We start from the raw sequence: 21,596 nt of genomic DNA on the forward strand, positions 1-21,596 counted from the left end.
ACTTAATTTCTGCATGAGCTGTGAGTTTGAGATGCTTATAACCTGTATATGTGCAGCATTAATTTCACCACAATTGTAATGCGAAGCGTTTACAAACCTGTTACCAACAGAGAAGACATAAATATAGCATTTTTACAGTTGTACTATAAAATAAAATCATTATTATTTTTATTAAACAGTTCATAAAATTAGAAATTAATTCAAATGTGTGAATAATATTTTTAAGTCACAATTAAATTTATGGCTCGACTAATTTGGGTGATGTTAATGTATTTTTTCTGCATATCTTCCAGTTGTGGATGATATGCACCTATATAATATTACATTATGTATTTCAACAGTTTGAAAACACAGAAGAACAAATTGTTCAATAAAACCCTTAATGATTTACTATTGATGCTTAAAAAAAAGTAACTTAATTAATCATCCAAATAATTCATCAATTACCAAAATAACCAATAATGACTGCTTGAAAACTGCCTATTTGCAAAAATTGTAGCTTGTCACTTGGGCAGCACCCTTTGTGCTCCTTCTACCCCTAAAGGGTGTAAATTAGTATCTTAAGTTACCCATAAAGGGATAGTGACCCAAAAATGTTTGTATAATTTACTCACCCTGACGTTGTTCCAAACCTGTATGCCAATTGCACAACAAATGTGCATATGTGTGAAGTCACACTCAGCGTGGGGTGTTAAGTTTTGTGTAAGTTTCTAAATTAGGAACAGCGCTTAGACATAGGCCTATATGTCTCCTTGGCAACATAATAACCAGTTTTACTAACAGCATGCGGAAAAAACAGCACCTGAAATCTCCAAAGCTCCTACTCAACACAATCCATAACAAAAAAAAACGATTGAAGCGATGAACCAATGCGCAAACAACATCAATCCATCCCAGAAACCATTCTCTCCCATCAACAGAGGAATTCAGAGATGTAATCTTCTTAAATCACTGGTCTGTTACGGCACAAAACTCATGGCACCCAAATATCATATGAGGCGTACTGCTAAGAAGGATAGATCCTGTGGCATGGGGTGGATAAATGTACAGATTCATACTGTAGATGCATCATGCTCCTGGTTTTTGCTGATCTGGCTCATGTGCACCAGTTAATTCATGATCACTACTGTATGTGATGGAAGTGCTGGCCTTTGTGTAGTAGGCCGTATTTAATGAGGATGCATCCAAACACCTGCTTTTCTCCTTTAATTCTCCTTTTCCCGTCTTCATAATAACGCACAGTTAAAAACAGGTTACTTTGAGCTGTCATGTTATTCATTTGCCACTGAATTCCCTGCAAGATCCCCTGATGCCAGGAGGCCCAGATGATAATAAAACACCGGTGCTGCATTGCCGGGATTTATGAAGCTCTTCAACTAAACTACACATCGAAAATTAATAACGTATAAATAATGCTTATGTTATGGTGCATGTTATTAAAGTGAAAAATACTCATTAATTATAAAAGGCAGATGCGGATGCGATGAGAGATGCGCCGCATCCTGACACACAAGACATCGTGAAGAACTCAAGCCATTGAATAATTATTTGTCAGTAACATTGTTATTATTTTGCATAAACTATGTAACAGCAGTGATCAGATCAATGATGACAAGAATGAGAAGGTTTTGTGTGAATTACCTTTACACAGGCTCCAGACTCTGTCTGCGATGCTGTCGCTGTTGTTCTTTCTTTTCTGTCTCTTTGTGTATAAGTCTTATTTTTGGCCGTAATGCATATTATTTCTTTTTAGCTTGTCATTTAAAGGTTTGGTGTTAAATGAAATCTCTCTATCTCTGCTTTGTATGTTGTCCAGTTACCGCAAGTGTAAGATGAAGATGGACCGATCCATTGCTCAAATAGGGGCGCGTGGACTGCATATTGTTCACATAGTACTAATAACACAATATACTTTAACCACAATTTGTCAGTTTGAATTTCATATAGAATCTATAAAATTTACTGTCTATTTCTAAACAGTAGATTAAGAGGCATGTGGTGAGTGACCATAATTACCATAAAATAGTGAGAGACCATAATTACCCACTCTGAAATAAATGGACTCTTCCGGAGCGCACGGACTCTTAGCAACAAACCAATGTTTCCATCCGGGTTCTTATTCCAGATGACTAATAATAAAAGGCTAATAATAAATATAACATATACAGGTACATCTCAAAAAATTTGAATATCGTGAAAAAGTTCTTTTTTTCTCGTAACTTATTTCAAAAAGTGAAAGTTTCATATATTTTAGATTCATTACATGTAAAGTAACACATTTCAAAAGTTTTGATGATTAGAGCTTACAGTTCATATCTCAAAATATTAGAATATTTACATTTGAGTTTCAATTAATTAGTAATTTAATAATTAATTAATTAATGACCATCCTTACAGTATAAATTCCGAGTATCTCCTGTTCTTTGAAACCACAATAATGGAGAAGACTGCAGACTTGGCAATGATCCAGAAGATGAACATCCACAAAGAGGGTCACAGTCATAGAGGGTCATTACTGAAAGGGGTGGCTGTTTACAGAGTGCTGTATCAAAGCATATTAAATGCAAAGTTGACTGGAAGGAAGAATTTGTGTAGGAAAATGTGCACAAGCAACAGGGATGACCGCAAGCTTGAGAATACTATAAGCAAAGCTGATTCAAACACTTGGGAGAGCTTCACAAGGAGTGGACTGAAGCTGGAGTCAGTGCATCAAGAGTCACCACGCTCAGACGTCTTCAGGAAAAGGGCTACCAAGCCACTTCTGAACCAGAGACAACGTCAGAAGCATCTTACCTGGGCTGTAGAGAAAAAGAACTGGACTGTTGCTCAGTGGTCCAAAGTCCTCTTTTCAGATGAAAGTAAATTTTGCATTTCATTTGGAAATCAAGGTCCCAGATTCTGGAGGAAGCGTGGAGAGGCACAGAATCCATGTTGCTTGAAGTCCAGTGTGAAGTTTCCACAGTCAGTGATGATTTGGGCAGCCGTGTCATCTGCTGGTGTTGGTCCACTGTGTTTTCTGAAGTCCACAGTCAACGCAGCCATCTACCAGGAAATTTTAGAGCACTTCATGCTTCCTTCTGCTGACAAGCTTTATGGAGATGCTGATTTCCTTTTCCAGCAGGACTTGGCACCTGCCCACACTGTCAAAGGTACCAAAAGCTGGTTCAATGACCATGGTGTTACTGTGCTTGATTGGCCAGCAAACTCGCCTGACCTGAACCCCATAGAGAATCTATGGGGTATTGTCAAGAGGAAGATGAGAGACAACAGACCCAACAATGCAGATGACCTGAAGGCCGCTATCAAAGCAACCTGGGCTTCCATACCACCTCAGCAGTGCCACAGGCTGATTGCCTCCATGCCACGCCGCATTGATGCAGTAATTCATGCAAAAGGAGGCACAACCAAGTATTGAGTGCATAGAAATGAACATACTTTTCAGAAGCCTGGCATTTCTGTTTAAAATATCCTTTTTTTATTGATCTTATGTAATATTATAATTTTCTGAGACACTGAATTTTGGGTTTTCATTATCTGTAAGCCATAATCATCAAAATTTCAAGAAATAAAGGCTTGAAATATTTCAGTCTATGTATAACGAATCTATATAATATATGGGTTTCACTTTCTGAAATGTGACAAAAAATATTGACCTTTTTCATGATATTCAAATTTTTTGAGATGCACCTGTATTTCCTATTTCTTAAGTAATAAATAATCCTATTTTCATCTTTTTCTATGTTATTTTATGAATATAAGCCAAATTTCAAGCATGTTAAGCGTTGCTGACTATGTGTGTAGATCACAACTAAAAGATGAATAACAATCACAGCTGGTCTACATAAACTACAGTCGCTCTTTACTTCATATGTTACTTCATTCTTCACACTTTTTTGATATATTTAAACTTTAATATTAAACATATTAGATGGATGTTTTACTAAAATACAGTAGGCTACTAAGAATTTCTTTCATCACTTGTTAATTTCGTCTTTTCTCCGCTTGATGGCGCTACGACCTTGGCTATTATTTTCTTGGTTTCGTTTGCTTCGTTGTTTGTCTTTCTGAGGGAATCTGTTGGGAACTGCTAACACCAGTGTTTTTTTAGGTTACAGTTTGATCTCTGGAGTAATTTATAGTAAATTCATATGCTAAGGAAAGCAATGACCACCCGGGTATTTGTTTAACTGACACCCGGGTATTTTTGTTTTCCTGCTTAAAAAAAAAAAAAAAGTAGGCCTAGTTACATTAGTAGCCTAATCAGGACTGAGTAAAGACTAGCCTATTTGTTCATTTCATTAATGTGAAATGGTTTTATCTTGACATGTTATTTCAGTAATAGATAGCTCTGTGTTTTCAAGAATAAGTCAAACATTTCTACAGGGTAGTAGTATTCACAAGATATCTCTCAGTGAGGATCAATACATTCTCCCTGTGATGGCCTTTTGAACTTTAGAGTGTCTTTTTGTTTTTCTCCACTGTGTTGGGTGTTGAGCAAAAGGCCTGATGTATTTACTTCTTCATTAACACAGAATACTCCAACAGGAAGTATAACTAGCTCAGCTGGTGGTACAGCAAAAACTTGCTTGTTAATCTAAGCCTCTCAAACAGGAAATGACTATGACTTCTGTGCTATAGAGATTTCAGTTGAAGAGCATTTGTGGTTATTAACCAGTTGAGAGTTTCCTTCAGGGTGCATGTGATGGCCCAGACAAAAGATCCTAACTTTGGGCAGTCATCAGGCACTAACTCTGCCCTTCAGAAGCTGGACACGTTAGCTAGCCGATTTTTTTGCAAATATCGAAAAGGGCACCAGGAGAAAGGACTAGAGAATGAGGGGCCACATGTGTCAGAGTATACTGTCCTTTGGGATGCAACAAGTAAGTCAAAGTGAAATATTTTGAAATCATTATTTCTATTAAATGCACAAAAGGACTGTTTTCTTAAAATGATTGACTTTTGATAGCAGACTTTTGAAGTCATTGCATATATTTTAGAGAGTTTCTGATGGACCTCACAACCTCTAGATTGAAGCATATGATGTAGGTCTTTTATTGTAATTAACTGAAGAGTGCAGAGTAAAATGTGTTAGTCTTGTCTAAGTGCATACAGTATATTTCTATAGAGTTTGATTGTTGTCAGACGTTTTGTGGTTTTAACAGGAAGAGATCAGTTTAGTTCTCACAGCCAGGAACATTTAAAGCACACTAAACTTGTTAGTCAAGTTTCATATGCATGAAGTATTAACTTTTCTTCTAGTTAATGGCAGAGCTGATAATACTGTAGGGTGACCTGCTAGGCTAAAATGTAAATGTAAAAATGTAAACAAATACACTATTGTTACTGATAATACATCCACTGACAAACATATGCAATTCAAATCTCATGTGCAGATGGCGCGCTAAACCTTATTAAGACTGATCAAGTTACATTATTACAATGTTTGTTGTAGCTGGTTTTATGAAAACAATGTTTCAATGTTAAAATCATGCATTGAGCTATCCTTTTTCAATGTATAATGTTATTTCTGTTATCTGTTTATTTAGTGAAAGAATTATTGGAAAAAGCCAAAGAGGACTTCTTGAGAAAATGGGACTGTCAGCCACAGGTATAGGAGCTTTATTACAACAAACATGAAAGTCAGAGACAGTTATTTTATAGCAGAATAAATAGTTGACTTCTGACTTGGGTTCTGCAGAGCACAGCGTGTCTAGATGACTTTGACAGACTGAAAACTCTTGGCACTGGCTCTTTTGGAAGAGTAATGCTAGTCAAGCACAGACAGTCGGGACGATACTATGCTATGAAGATTCTGGACAAAGAAAAAGTGAGTATGCATTCTGTACTGTTTATCCTCCTGCAGGACCCAGCAATTGATTTTTGTCCTCTGTGCAAGACATTTGTGTTTGTGAACTTCTATGAGACATAACATTCTTAATGAGTACATACTGTGTCTTTTAGAGATGCCAAGAGAGAGAGAGAGTTTTCCAAGCAGAGTATGACTTTACTATAAATATATGGAAAAAATGCTTGTATCACCATAACAATTAAGGATGCTCTGTTATTTTATAGAACATAATAAGCATAATAAATTCCATAAACTCAAAAGTAAATGATTTAAGGCCTGTTCACGTTCTGTTTATTATGAGTGAGTTTATTATGCACTGCTTTTATGTTGTCTGCTGATTTAAAGACTCAGCTCTTTCGTCTGTGGATTCTGATTAGATGTCATTGTTTTTAGCTTTCATCAGCGGGGAAAAATACCATTCCTCTGTGTCATCAATGTTATAACTGGGGTGTGGACTTCCCTATTATCATAGAATTAGAACAATTATTAATGCTTCGTATATTTAAACTTTATAGTTATCATTAAGCTCAATAAAGTTCAATAAGCTTGTATTTTGAAGTTATACTGAGTAACAGTTTTGTGCATTACTGATACAAATGCTACTAACTAGACCTTTCCACTAAACTAAGTTTGCTTAATTTGTGTATCAGTTAGTGACAAACTTCAACAAAAATCATAGGTTTATTTTTAAAGAATGTATAAAGAATTTAATCATTAAAATTGAAGAAACTTCACCAACGGGAACATTAATCACCCTAATGGTGACTTAAAACAAAACATATTAAAAATAATAACCGTAAATAGAGCTAAAACATATATAAATTCTGAATAACCCAAAAAGGGCTCATATATGTAAGTCCAAATTACACAAATTATTTAAGTTTGTTATGGGTGATTAGCGATTATCAGTGACTTGCATGCTCAGCACCATATTTGACATTGTAAGTTCTTCCTGTGTAATATTTTAAGTTGCTCAAACTAAATCACCTAACTTCATTTTTATGTAATGTCAACGTTTTATTTACTGTATGTTTTGAACAAATAAATTTGCTATGCAGATTACAGTGGTGGACCGAATTATTATAATACTATGTAGTATTTTCACCAGCTAAAAATTGGTTCAAGTCAGTTATTTCTATCTTTTGCTGTAGTGGGTCAGTAGGAAATATCGGTTTACATTTCCAAACATTCATTTTGCCATTAATTATCATAATTTTTGTCTGACAACAGCCAGTGCTTCTCACAGAGATCTGATCTGATCATCATCAGTCTGTCTGGAATGACATGAAGAAACAGAACAAACTGAGACAGACTCAATCCAAGATGCTTCAAGAAACCTACCTGCAAAGCTACTGTTAAACGTTTTAGGCACTTGTGTAAAAATGCTGTAAAATAAGTATGCTGTCAAAAATAATGTCATAAATAGATTTTCTTTATCAAACTTCTATTAACTAAATTAAATCAACATTTGGTTGAAGCATCGTTTGAGTTTAAAGCAGATTTTGCCCTCGATGCACTTGAGCAGAGTTTTTCAGGTAGCTTTGCAGGTAGCTTTCTTGATTCTCGGTTTGTTCTGTTTCTTCATGTCATTCCAGACAGACTGGATGATGATCAGATCAGATCATCAGTGGAGCACTGGCTGTTGTCAGACTCCTTGTGCAAAAAAAATAAAAACTCACTGGATTATTACAGTAATGGCAAAATTAATTACATTTGGAAATGTAAACTGATATTTCCCACTGACACACTACAGCAAAAGAAACAAATAACTGACTTGAAACCATTTTTTAGCTAGTCAAAATACTAGTGTTCTACTAATTTTGGCTACCACTGTATATAAAGTTGCACTTATTTGGATTAAACACCTTAATCAAAACACTAATACTGTACAGATAAACATCATTTGTTTAGATTTTTATCTAATCTTTTCTATCTGGGTTACAGAATACATTTTTGCAGAAAAATGTAAAAACTGATTTGCGAATAAAAAATGAGCATGGTTTCTGTATGCATATACGTCTATTTATATTAAGTTTCTATATAACTGAATCCCGATGTTCCCTATAGAGAACAATATAATAAAGCTAAATGCATTTGTTTGTTTAGTATGCTCTAAACTTGGTTATTCACTTTAATTATTTCAAATCAAATTTACAGCAAATAGTTTCTTAAATTTTCGAACACTGAAACTGATTATTATTTTGGAATTTTAGGAAATTCAAAAGCAGGTTAATTGGTCTGGGCCTTGTTTCATGTGCCACAACATAATGTGAAATAGTAGAAATATATTTACAGAGCAGGGAGGAAACTGAAACTTCCTCTGCTGACATCAAACCGCGGCGAGCAGCCTAATGATGTTTCCACTGTTGACTGTCACGTAGTCAAGACTGCTAAAGTGTCATGTAACTTATGAAACCAAAACATATTATTGTTATAACAATTTACTGAGAGGATCATGCATTAAAATGTTAGCTATGTTGGAAAAAGGAGTCAAAATGAAGCACATTTGATGTGATCTAACAAATAAGAAGAAAAAGCTAAATGTGTTGTCTCTCAATACTTTGGGTAATACTAAAGTCTTTCTGTCTGGATCCTACCTCTTCATGAATTGAAATTGTGTCATCAGCGCCATTTTAAAACCACAATTATTACTTATCTTGTAAACTATGTAAACCACAAATCTTGCCTGATGGTGTTCTTAGAAATAGGGCACAAAAAGGTTAATGTTGTTTTATTTGACCAAAATACTGGAAATGCATGTAATGAGAATGCCTAAAATGATCACATTTCTTTTGAAACGAAAGATATTCAGTTTCATTAAAGAGGATTTAATCCTATTATTCCTTTTTTTGTTTTTGTTTTTTAGTAATTGCCAATAAAAATCCCTTATGATATTGGTCTTATATCTACACTATATCACTATAGTTTAATCTTTTTTCACAAATTAGAATTTTTGAATTAAATGAAATTAATAAATAAAGGGACCATCTAGCCCCACTTTACCTTATTTACACTGCTCTACGTAAGATATGCTTTTGGCATGTTAAAAAGAATATATTTTGTTGAGTATTTGAAATTCGTAGAATCTGTTTGTTTTTGTTTCTTCTTTAAATTCAGTATTTCCTCCTGCTTTTGATCATTTTTCAGGTGGTGAAGCTTAAACAAATAGAACACACATTAAACGAGAAGAAAATATTACAAGCAGTGTCCTTTCCTTTCCTTGTGCAGATGGAGTCCGCTTTTAAGGTACACATGCAATTTATATTGAAAAGAAATACAATGTCAGAGCAGAGGGTGTGTGGTTGTAGGATGTAGCTAAAGCTACTGAAAAAAAGTCAGTGTTTTTTACATAAAGCAGAAACTAATTGTATTACATAGCATTGTGATGATTTCATTTAAATTTCCTTAACAGGATCATTCAAATTTATACATGGTCATGGAGTATATCCAAGGAGGTGAGATGTTCTCACATCTGAGACGGATTGGAAGATTCAGGTAATAAAATTTCTTTATTATGTGCCTTTACCTGTCTCTCTTATAAATGAAATAACCATGTTTTTTTTTTTCCTCATAGTGAGCAGAACGCACGGTTCTATGCTGCTCAGATTGTTCTGACATTCGAGTATCTTCATGGCCTAGACCTCATCTACAGAGACCTTAAACCTGAAAACTTGCTCATCGATCATCAGGGATACATCCAGGTGTGCCAGTCACTTAAATGGCACCTGCACTTTGGTTGTGTAATTGATATTTGAATGAGCTTTTATTTCTAACTCTTATATTTGAATGTGATTTAGGTCACAGACTTTGGCTTTGCCAAACGAGTCAAAGGCAGAACTTGGACGTTGTGCGGTACACCAGAGTACCTGGCACCAGAGATCATTCTCAGCAAGGTAAGAAAACACGGCAGTAGTTCTTACTCCTCTAGAAACTAAACAAATCCTTAATGTGTTCTCTTTTTCTTTGTTAGGGCTACAACAAAGCTGTTGACTGGTGGGCATTGGGCGTTCTGATCTACGAAATGGCTGCTGGATATCCCCCTTTCTTCGCTGATCAACCTATTCAGATCTATGAGAAGATTGTATCTGGCAAGGTCAGAAGAATTTCAGTCATTTGTACTATGATTTATTTTATTTATGACAGTACTGTAATTGCCAGTAAAAATTCCCTCTTGGTCTTGGCCTTACTGAATACATCTACACTCTACTCTCTTAAAAATAAAGGCTCCAAAAGGGGGTTTTCACAGCGATTGCCATAGAAAAACCAGTTTTGGTTCCCCAAAGAACCTTTCAGTGAACAGTTCTTAAAAGAACCATTTTTTTCTTGGTGTGAAGAACAGAACCTTTTTTCACTGTTATCCCTCTGTGCGTGCCGTAGGTTGCCGACCCCTGGTCTAAAAGTTTATTTTGTTCTGTGTATACTATACCAACCCTTAAAAATTACTGACAATCAGGGAACAAGAAAAAAACAGACCAATTAAACTAATAAATGGCAATGAAGTAATCAAATCCTCCGAATGTTCTAGACATTTCCGATGTGACTATTTCATTTCCACAGGTACGATATCCTTCACACTTTAGTTCAGACCTGAAGGATCTTCTGCACAATCTGCTGCAGGTGGACCTCACAAAACGCTTTGGCAATTTGAAAAACGGAGTCAGCGACATCAAAAACCACAGATGGTTCGCTACAACAGACTGGATTGCAATCTATGAGAAAAAGGTTTGGCCTTTTGTTTTTACATTCAGGTTTCAACTTATTAACTGGTTCTTGAGAACTGCTCTTTTGTAAGCTGGTGAATTTTTTTAATGATTTTGCAGATTGTTGCTCCCATCATACCAAAGTGCAGAGGGCCTGGAGACACAAGTAACTTTGATGAGTACGACGAGGAAGACGTCCGGGTATCTGTCACAGAGAAATGTACAAAAGAGTTCTTGGAGTTTTAGGGTTTCTGTAAAGGCTTTTACTTGGTTATTTTGTCTTGTTATGCACCTTTAAAGTTGAATCCAAGAACATCACAATTCCTTCCACGTTGCTTCATTCAGAGACTTTGGGAGATTTGGACATTCACAGGTGCCTTAAGCAGTGAAGTGTAATCTACAGCATTAAAAAAAAGTATAGTCTTCTGTTTGGAAACATTATATGTTAATTAATTTATACAATGAATAAAGCCTATTTTTCCTGCGTTATACGATTATTTTTTCATTCGTGCTACACATGAAGGAAAAGTAGCCTATATTCTCAGTATTAATACATGAGAAAAACTCAATTCTACATTATGTTTAAGTGTGTGTGCACAATATCTGTCTGTGGAATATGTGTGCCGAAGAAAGCTTTTGGATGTTCAGAAATATCAAAAGATAAAGAAAGTGTTTAAAATCAAGTAAAATATCTCCTTAAGCAATGGTAATACCGATTAATCCTATATGATCCTGTTATTTCATTGAAAGTCTTGAATGGCACTGAAATTACAGTGGTGGTCAGAATTATTGGCACCCTTGGTAAATATGATCAAAGAAGGCTGTGAAAATTAATCTGCATTGTTAATCCATTTGATCTTTTATTTAAACAATTCACAGAAATCGAACCTTTCATTGGAGAATAAGAATTTAAAATAGGAGGAAATATCATCGAAATAAATGTTTTTCTCTCATACACATTGGCCACAAAAAACTGTACCAATACTGCAATTCAATACTTTTTGAAACCTCCATTTGCCAGTTTAACAGCTCTAAATGTTCTCCTATAATGCCTGATGAGGATAGAGAACACCTGACAAGAGATCAGAGACCATTCCTTCATCCAGAATCTCTCCAGATCCTTCAGATTCACAGCTCCATGACGGTGCTTCTTCTCTTCAGTTCACCTCATTCATTTTCTACAGGGTTCAGGTGAGAGGTCTGTAATGGCCATAGCAGAAGCTTGCTTTTGTGCTCAGTGACCCATTTTTGTGTTGTTTTTGAGGTTTGTGTTTGGATTATTGCATGGTTGGAAGATCCAAACTTGGCCCATCATAAGATTTCTAACAGAGTCAGTCACTTGTTGATTTTTTATCTGTTGGTATTTGATAGAATCCATGATGCCATGTGTCTAAACAAGATGTCCAGAACCTCCAGCAGAAATTTAGGCCCACAACATCAAAAATACAGCAGTATATTTCATTGTACACATGGGGTACTTTTCATCCCTGTGTTCACCAAACCCATCTTGAGTGTTTGCTGCTAAAAAGCTCATTTTTTTAGTTTCATCTGACCATAGAAGCCAGTCCCATTTGAAGTTCCAGTCGTGTCTGATAACTGAATATGCTGGAGTTTGTTTTTGGATGAGCTAGGAGAATTTTTCTTGAAACCCTCCCGAACAACATGTGGTGATGTAGGGGCTTTTTGACCATATTTTTTTAAAAAGGTTTTCTGACCCCGAGATGCAACTATTTTCTGCAATTCTCCAGCTGTGGTCCTTGGAGAGTCTTTGGCCACTCAAACTCTCCTTCTCACCGTGAATTAGGACGATTTAGACACACATCCTCTTCCAGGCAGTTTCGTAACATTTTATGTTGATTGGAAATTCTTAATTATTGCCCTGATGGTGGAAATGGGAATTTTCACTGCTCTAGCTTTTTTCTTAAAGCCACTTCACTAATTTGTGAAGCTCAATTATCAGAAATATATTCTTTGGTTTTTCTCATTGTGATGGATGATTGAGGGAATTTGGACTTAGTTTTTTCTGTGAAACAGGAAGCCATGGCTGGGTAATTTCATAATCCCCCTGGAGTGCTCAAAATTGTAAATATGAATGGGAATATACTTCAGAGATATTTAACTCACAACCATTTCTAGGGGTGTCAATAATTGTGTCCAACATGTATTTGAGACAAACAGTTCTTTCATAATGAGATTTCCTCCCATTTTTAATTGTTTTAGTTCAGTGAAAGGTTACTTTTATCAAGGGTGTCAATAATTCTGTCCACCACTGTATAATGAAGAGATGCCTATGATTTGTGCACCTTTTACAGTCATCTGTCTTCTTATATGAACCATGCGAATACTTTTATTTTGAAGAGAAATGGTATATCTGCTGTAGAGATTATGATGTCCAATTTTGGGACAATTTATTTTGACACTGAATAAAATAAAATGATTTACATTGCTTTATAATGTCCAATGCCTTTTGTCAGTTCTGTTTGTCTGTGAGTACTGTTGCGAGTATAATTGTGAAAGATGCTAATATGTTTTTTTTGTGCATTTTTACATTTTTTTTAAATGTGCATTTATTCATTTGACACAAACTCATTCAATGCATCCTACACATTGTGAAAAAAAAAGCTATGTATCAAAAGTATTAATTTATCATGTGCAGAAATGACATTTCAGTCATTTATAGTGGAAGAGAGAAAATAACACTTTTTAAAATATAATAAATAACTTTTTTTCAGTCTATTTTTGTCAAATAATGTTTCTTAAAATCATCTTTAAAATCACCAGACTTAGGGAAGTATGATTCAAGATTGGATTTATTAGGTGACTGCAATGTTTTGTAAAGACTATAAATACAATATTGTTTTGGTGTGATTTTTGTTACAAAGAATAGAAACATTACATTGCAACTCAAAGAAAAAAAAAAGCTTAAAAGCTTTTAAAGATAATTATGTTGGGTTTAAAATATGGTTAGTTTTGAATTTACTTATTATATATGGGAAATGTAAATGGACATTGAAAAAAAAACTTTTACTCATCAGAAGAAATAGGCTAGGTCACTACCTTCACACATTTAACAGAAGAAGAAAAAAGATATAACAAAGCAAAAAAAAATAATAATAATAAATAAATAAAATAAAAGCAGCTTTGTGAATTACTGTCCGTTTTAAGTCTGCATGTAATAGTTTGTCAAGATGCTGATTTACATTTTTGCTTTATTTATTGTTCTTGATGTAACTGATAATTTCCTATAATTGCATATTCATTGTTGAAGAGGTTGCAACTACAAGATTGTGAACAACTACATTTCCCGCCGTTTGAGACTACATTACCCATAACCCCCCGCGCCTGTCGGATCGTGCTGGGAAAAAAAAGCGTAATATTGTTCCAATGATCGAGAATCAATAACATTCAAACCGTCTACATAAAACATCTGTTAAATTGGTAAGATTAAGGCTTTTCTTGCAAATAATTGGAAATTGTCGTTTTATTTTCTCACTAAGACTGCAAATGGCATACATGCTGAGTTAATGGAAGCTAGCTAGCTAATGAGTTTATCATCTGCTTTATTAATCATCACACTGTCGAAATTCATCATGAAAACACTTGTAAAATATTAAGTGGATATTTTGATGATCCAATACTTCTGTTTAGCCCGACAGAATACAGCTTCAGTGACAGATACATTTAGTCTTGCTATAACTATATTTCAAACGGCATTTTTCAGTTATTAGAAATCAAGGATATTTCAATTATAATACATTGTCAATTAAAAATCTATTTTCTGCTTTAAAAACGATGGCTGTCATTTTGTTCGTCGTGTTTCTCTTCATAGACACCAAACCTCAGATATGAAAGAAAATGCTAATTTAATTTCCCTCATAACTGTGATATATGTGTTTTGCTAATTTAATAGGTGTTTATTTCAAAATAGCGATGATAGGCGTTTTATAAAAATGGCAGTAATATTAATATATTTTATTTGTTAATAAAATGTTTTTGTTTGTTTGTTTTTTTACAGATAACCTTAGTGTTCACGATGTATTTTACCGTTTTGCATGTTTAACATTTCTCTCTTGTCTGTTTTGTGGTCCTAAACGTTTTGGTTTATCGTCTTTTTGATTGCTCAGATCTTTTATTATTTTACAGAATCAATTCTCTGAGTTTATTCAGAAACTTCTGTGAATTTCTGGAAGATGGGGCAGTTTTGCACAGCAGGAGACTGATGAGGAGGACATGAGGAAACAACTCAACACATCTAATGGAATAGAGCCTCTGACAAACAGGTCAGCAATAAATCAGATTAATTTTTTATCTTATTATTGTTCATATAAAAACAGCATCTGTTATGCACCTCAAGAAATCATTTCGAATTTGCTTAAACATGAAACAGTTTATTGAATTTTGAATTTTGCTGTAGTATTTCTTACAAAGCTACAACAGTGATGATAGACTATAATTGCATGTATTAAACTTTTCTCTTTTTTTTTCATCCAGCAGTCATGGAAACCAAGGAAAATGGTTCATTGGACACCAAAATGTAGGTGTATAAAGTAATGTTGGGTTTGAGTTGTGTCCGAGTGTTTAACAATTGAGTTTGAGTGAGAAACATTTAGTAATGTCAATGTTGTTGCTGTACTTTTTAAACTTTCATGGTACACATGAAGTGATTTCGACTGTACTCGGTCAAAACTAGTCGGCCCATTTCATCACAAGACCGGAAATATCATATTCATCAATGGCTCTGACTCAGAAAAGCTAGTGTTGTTGTTGTTGTTTTTAAGAGAACAAGCAGTTAGTACATGAATAGAGTGCAAGTCTAAAAGGGGCGAGTTTTATTTATTTCAATTTTTTTAAGAATAGAATTAGAATGCTAGAGTTCGAGGGTCAAATAAAGATGGAAGAGATGTGTTTTTAGCCGATTCTTGAAGATTTATATGGATTTATTTTATGCACGATTTGAAGTGTCAGAGTTCTAATGGAGGGAGAAGAAATCTCTCATATTTCATTAAAAATATCTTCAATTGTTTTCCGGAGATTATTAGTCTTATAGGTTTGGAACAACATGAGTGAGTAAATTAATGCACAATTTTCTTTTTTTGGGTGGACTAACCCTTTAAGCCCAATAAAGTGATGTCACATATCTTGAAGATTTACAGTATTTGGTTAAATTATGCTAATGCATCAGTGAAATCTTTTTCTCTCGCTAACAGTTCTGTGGAGAATGGGCAGCTTTCTGATCCAGCCCACTGGGCCGTAGCAGATGTGGTTAATTATTTTAAAGCTACAGGGTTTGAGGAGCAAGCCAATGCTTTCCAGGATCAGGTAGGAATTTGTTATAATATTATGAAAATATATATATATATATATATATATATTAGGGGTTGCACGACTACTGATTTCTTATTTTAAAAATACTCGACTACTCGTGGTTTATGCTGCTGTAAATGAAAAGACATGAAATAGTTAAATCAATAAACGTTTATTTATTCATAGCCTAATGCAACAATTACCTACGTAAATTATCAAAACTTTATAATTATGACATTACATATTTAAATTTTCATGTAACAGCCAGTATTTGTATCTGTAACAATCACAAAATTATTTGTAGCTGTATTCGGATAAAACCAGGTGGAACTTCGTACAGTTACTTGATAAGACCGTTATGACTATCTTTTTTTTTTTTCGTGGTTATCACTGAACAAATATGCCCTGTTAACTAAAATAATTATTCATTTCTAAAAATAAATGTATCATACAAGCAGAGAGATGTCATGACAAACGTTTAGTGATCATTTGAACACGACTGAATTAATTCAATGCGCACATTTTCATTACGCAGAACTCTTTAAGCGAGTCTTTTTTTAAACTTCACTAAACAAATGTGTGTGTGCCACGCAAACCAGCAAAAGATAAAGTAGCAAACATGTAGGCCTAGTAGAAAATGTATCTGTATCTAAGTTGATTATTAGCCTACTCTTGAGAGAGAGCTGGTTTGGTTTTTGAGAGACTGAGATGCGCAACACGGCTGTTTGATTGGTGAGCGCACTGTACTTATTCCATTCATTTGTGTATCATATTGTAGCCTAAGGTTTAAATCATTGCCTTTTAAATATACACAAACAATAGAACGTGTATGATAGGTGATATTACTTTTGCCAAGCTCTGATTTCTGAGAGATGCACTGAGAGACAACAGCAATGGGGTGTTTGATTTTCGCTCTTTTCATTCATAAAGTTTACATTCATTCACTTCACACAAACATTATTGCGTGAATTTAGAGGTCTGTGTATAATATCAAAGACTATAGAATATTGGGTTGATTCCCTGGCTCACCTGTTATCCAGCAAACACCAGACTGTGCCAGCCTCAGCCAAATATTCAGGCAGAATTATTCCTTATCCGTTAATCGTTTTTAAAGCCATTATCCGTGCCATTCCGAATAAGGTATTCGGCTTCAGGCACACCCCTAATTATTACATTACATATTTTAATTTTAAATGCAACATAGATAAAGTTATAGAATGTAACAGCTACACACAATATTGTAATCTTAAAATTCACATCGTACTTGCAAACTGTGTGCATGCATTATGGTTAATGCATGCTCGAGTAGTCGATTGTTCCGACAGCGCTTACTAGTGGTTGAAGTAGTCGATCACTCGACTATGCAAGCCCTAATATATATAGTGCCCTCCATAAGTATAAACAGTAAAGACCAAATTGCTCTGTTGGCTGTGGAGTCAAGACATTTGCAAATATGATTAAAAGATGAATATGAGACAAAACTACAGAATAGGGATGCACGATATTATCGGACTGATATCGAAATCGGCAGATAATGACTTTAAATGTAAATATCGGCATCGGCCTGACATGCAAAATTATGCAGATATGTCTTGCCGATAAGGGGAAGGGGTTAACTCGCATGTGCTCAGGGTGTGCTAGCGATTAGATCACGTCAGCAATGTGGCTCATTCTTGAAGCAAAGTTTTGTCTGAATGATGAATAGATTGACTGTTTTGGATCGCTGCATTTAATGTGTGAAGGCATGTACAGAATGACGCGTTCGGTGTGGGATAGAGTAAACAGTTATAGCACAAGCAGGGGCAGCAGTGACAGCCTCCCCCAGGTCCTAATGCCCGTACGGTAAGTAGTTTTAATAGTAGGGGCGCTGTTGGCCTACTTCTAATTAAATTAAAAGTAAAATAGCCTACACAAATAACATTTAGACTGTGTTTCTGATTAAATAAAGCAGTAATTGATGTAATAAAATAAGTATGTTTTGATTTAATGGTCAGAAGCTATAGCTTACATGAAAAAAAAAAATCACAAACATGACACTTGTAAATTAAATAATTTTATATATACTGATTTATTCATTAATGTGTAACGTTTTATTTTTTAAACAAATCATGAGCTCTAAAAGATTTTCAGAATTTTTACAACTTTTTTTTTTGTTTGTTTGTTTTAGACCATCTACAAATGTTAAATCTTAAAATAAAATATTAGGGTTAACACTGCATCTTTCTGGGGGAAAAAATGCAGCGATTGATATAGTTGATTTATATTTATTTTCAAAGCTTCAATGTACTGTTAAAAAACCTTTTATTATTTTTTTATTTAATTCTAATAAATAAGTTCTTGTTAAAAACTAACCAAAATTAATAATATTTTGCTTATAATTTCTGCACAGGAGAGACTTGGTGTTGTTTCCAAACAAAAGGAAATATATCGGCATCGATATCGGCCAAAATGAGTTGGAAAAATATCGGCAGAATTCCAATATCGTGCATCCCTACTACAGAATGTTACATTTTATTATTGGGTGATTCAACACATACATGTTTTACCAAATAAAAAGAACAGCACTTTTAGAGTCCATCCCACTCATTGATGTGAGCATAAGTATTGGGACAGTTGAACACAAGGCAGATATAAAAGATTAAAAGCTATTATTTAGTTGCAGATCCCTTGCGCACAATCACAGCAGTGAGTCTGTGACCCATAGACATCACCAGACTCTTGGTCTCATCCTTTGAATTACTTCTCCCAGCCTTTAATGCAGCCAATTCCAATTGTTGCTTGTTTTGGGAGTTTCTGCCTTTACTCTCCTCTTCAGCTGGTGACATTCATGTTCAATCGGATTTAAATCTGGAGATTGACTTGGGCAATCTAAGACTTTCCATTTCTTTGCCCTTATAAATTCCTTGACTGAACTGGCAGGGTCTTTTGGGTCATTGTCTTGATGCAATATGAAGCACTTCCCAATGAATCTGGTGGCATTTTCTTGAATATTGGTAGGCAAGATGGTTTTGTACCCTTCCAAATTCATTCTGCTACTGTCATCATAGATTAAGTCATCAGTAAAGTTTAAAGGGCCTTTTCCAGAGACAGCCATGCACGCCCATGCCATGACACCACCTCCACCATGCTTTACAGATGAGGCTGTATGCTTGGGATCATTGCAGTTCCCTTTTTTTCTCCACATTTTTGCTTTCCCATCACTTAGATAAAGGTTCATCTTTGTCTCATCGGTCCATAAACACAATTCCAAAACTCTTCTGGCACACCTAGCTTTTTTGCAAACCCTAATCTTGCCTTTCTATTTTTGGTGCTGGTCAGAGGTTTGCATCTTGCTGTGTAGCATCTGTAATTCTGTGTTAAAGTCTCCTGAGGACAGTAATTGTCAGAGCATCACCCCAGCTTTCTGGAATTTGTTGGTGATTTTACAGACACGTCTTTTAGGATTCATTTTCACAGCTTTTATGATTTGTCTGTCATCAACTACTGTTGTTTTCTCAGCCGATCAGGTGGTTGTTGGTGTCGCTGGTGGTTTCCAAACTCTTGAATTCTCCATGCCCTTTGTTTTTGCTAGAGCTCTAATTGACTTCCTCTTTTCTTTTAGCATCCAAATTGCTTGCTTTTCTCTCAAAGTCAGCTCCCTCATCTTCATCCTGGTTTGTGTGTGTCATCATCGAATGCAAGATTCAGAATACAGAAGTAATGGATATAACTGATACGACACATTCCCTGCTTTTAATATCTGAAGAATTAATGCAGCAGGACACAGCTGATCACTTAGAAAGACCTGTGAGGCAACTGCTCCAATACTTATGCTCACATCAGATAGAGGGATGAAACTCTAAAAGTGCTGTTCTTTTTATTTGGTAAAACATATGTGTTGAGTCACCCAATAATAAAATGTGACATTCTGTAGTTTTGTCTCATATTCATCTTTTAATCATATTTGTAAATGTCTTGACTCCACAGCCAACAGAGCAATTTTGTCTTTACTGATCCAATACTTATGGAGGGCACTGTATATATATATATATATATATATACACATCCATACTATTTCTATCTTATTTTTTTTACTTATTAAATAATTCAAATATTTTTGAGTCACTTTGGAGAAAACGTTGATGACAGAAAAAGCAATAGACAATTTACAAAACATTCTTGACTGAACGAAATAAGTCAGAAATACAGTGACGTTTTATCCTTGCATTTCTCCCAAACATTTCTCGAAAGGTCTGACACCCAGTTCTCAACAAAACGAATGTGCATGGTTTGTATTTATATATTTGAGGCAATTAATTTATTTTTTGAGCTGATCTTTATTATGTATGATATACTTTAGATCTGGATTATTAAACTCATTTTCCCTCAATTTATTTTAGCATGCTTTTTTTTTTTTTTTTTTTTTTTTACATAACTAAATGGCTTTTTCATGTTTATTTCTCAGTCACAGTCAGCTGTATATAAATATGGGAATTTGACAGTAATTGTGCAGTTTCTTAGATCAGCGGAGCAGCGCTTCATCATTTTATAAAACAATCATGTTATCAATAGATAATATAATTTTATTATTTATCTCCTGTGTCTTCTTTGCTCAACTTTCCCCTACAGGAAATCGATGGCAAATCCCTTTTATTAATGACTCGAAATGACGTTCTGACCGGACTGTCGATAAAACTGGGTCCTGCACTGAAGATCTATGAGTATCATGTCAAGCCTCTCCAAACCCAACACTTAAAAAGCAACGTGTCATAGCTGCTGCAGCCACATGGACGCATGGAAGACAATCACAGCAGGGACGTAGGGGAACTGCAGGCAGAACTAATACATTTTATGCATCTTAATAAATAAACATGGTGAATGTATTGCTTTTAAGGTCTCATTCTGCTGTACAGGCATATTTGTTAGTTTACCTACGTTTAACATGTTCATTCAGATTTTTCGTTCAGATAAATAATTCTTGCTTTTAAATCCTCCGTTGAATAAAGTGATCTGTGATGTAAACTGAAAAATGGCTTGAACTAAAATTGAAACGCTATTCTTGAAGATGTTTCTGTGTAACGCATTAAGTACTTTTGAACGGAAATGAGAGAGAGGTTGCCGCCGCAGTTGCGATTTTTATCGGTTTGTTGGTGTTTATTTTTCCTTTTTGTTTTTCTGGTTCTGAAGAGATAAAAAGTGTGTTGAGATAAAGAAACAGCACAAATGATCAAATGTCTGAAAATGATGTATTTGCTGTGGTTTACAGCGATAAAGGCTCAACACATTAGGGCTTTGTTTGCAGGAAACCTGTCAGAATGACAGTGCTTTGTGCTGCTATGAATTCAGTTTATTTCATTCTTAAACTTACAATGTGATTCCTGATGAATTGGTGAATTGTTTTTTTGAAAGCCAGCACAACACTGTAAATCTACAGCGGTTTGTGATACAGGGTGTTTTAAAAGATTAAACAAAAGTGAGTGTAGACTGCAATAAATGGTGCTTTTTCCTTTTGTGCGTATGTGGTATTTGATTAATATCTCAAAAAATGGATTATTAAATGTAATAATCAGTTTTCCATTTAAAACCAATCTCCTTTAACAGTGAAATCCCAGATATGTTACCTGCATGTTTATCTGATTCAGTTTTCTTTCTTTCTTTTTTCTAAACTTGACTCCTTGTTATAGTAATGTGAGAAGCTAATTGTTCTTTAATGTTAATGATGATTTTAATTGTGTTGTGTTTACTGCAAAAACACTGCTGTAAAC

The 21,596-nt window shown here is 34.8% G+C and overlaps 3 protein-coding genes across 6 annotated transcripts in view; 2 read left to right on the forward strand and 1 right to left on the reverse strand.

Annotated features, from left to right (window-relative positions):
- Positions 1–1,803, reverse strand: part of LOC306854835 (tubulin polyglutamylase TTLL7-like) — a 99,520-nt gene extending 97,717 nt beyond the window's left edge. For both annotated transcript variants that reach the window (XM_079393082.1, XM_079393081.1), the window contains exon 1: positions 1,642–1,803. The gene's annotated coding sequence lies outside the window, so the exon portion shown is untranslated. The remainder of the gene's footprint in view (positions 1–1,641) is intronic.
- Positions 1,804–4,533: 2,730 nt separating this feature from the next.
- On the forward strand, positions 4,534–13,006 carry LOC306855215 (cAMP-dependent protein kinase catalytic subunit alpha-like). 2 transcript variants are annotated; one of them, XM_079393728.1, is made up of 10 exons: positions 4,534–4,880; positions 5,547–5,608; positions 5,699–5,827; positions 8,996–9,094; positions 9,261–9,343; positions 9,423–9,549; positions 9,646–9,741; positions 9,819–9,941; positions 10,406–10,570; positions 10,669–13,006. In XM_079393728.1, exons 1-10 carry the CDS (start codon positions 4,703–4,705, stop codon positions 10,792–10,794), a joined length of 1,188 nt encoding a protein of 395 aa, XP_079249854.1. In that variant the 5' UTR covers positions 4,534–4,702; the 3' UTR covers positions 10,795–13,006. The 2 variants fall into 2 exon arrangements, with proteins under 2 accessions (XP_079249854.1, XP_079249855.1); XM_079393729.1 differs by having other exon boundaries at positions 4,592–4,880; positions 10,466–10,570; positions 10,669–13,000.
- Positions 13,007–14,691: 1,685 nt separating this feature from the next.
- On the forward strand, positions 14,692–21,341 carry LOC306854886 (sterile alpha motif domain-containing protein 13-like). 2 transcript variants are annotated; one of them, XM_079393183.1, is made up of 4 exons: positions 14,692–14,828; positions 15,040–15,082; positions 15,756–15,867; positions 20,461–21,341. In XM_079393183.1, the coding sequence occupies exons 2-4, from the start codon at positions 15,045–15,047 to the stop codon at positions 20,602–20,604; spliced, it is 294 nt and encodes a 97-aa protein (XP_079249309.1). In that variant the 5' UTR covers positions 14,692–14,828; positions 15,040–15,044; the 3' UTR covers positions 20,605–21,341. The 2 variants fall into 2 exon arrangements, with proteins under 2 accessions (XP_079249309.1, XP_079249310.1); XM_079393184.1 differs by having other exon boundaries at positions 14,707–14,828; positions 15,043–15,082.
- Positions 21,342–21,596: the final 255 nt, after the last annotated feature.

The sequence above is a fragment of the Barbus barbus genome (genome assembly GCF_936440315.1).
Source record: "Barbus barbus genome assembly, chromosome: 35".
Classification (NCBI taxonomy): Eukaryota; Metazoa; Chordata; class Actinopteri; order Cypriniformes; family Cyprinidae; genus Barbus; species Barbus barbus.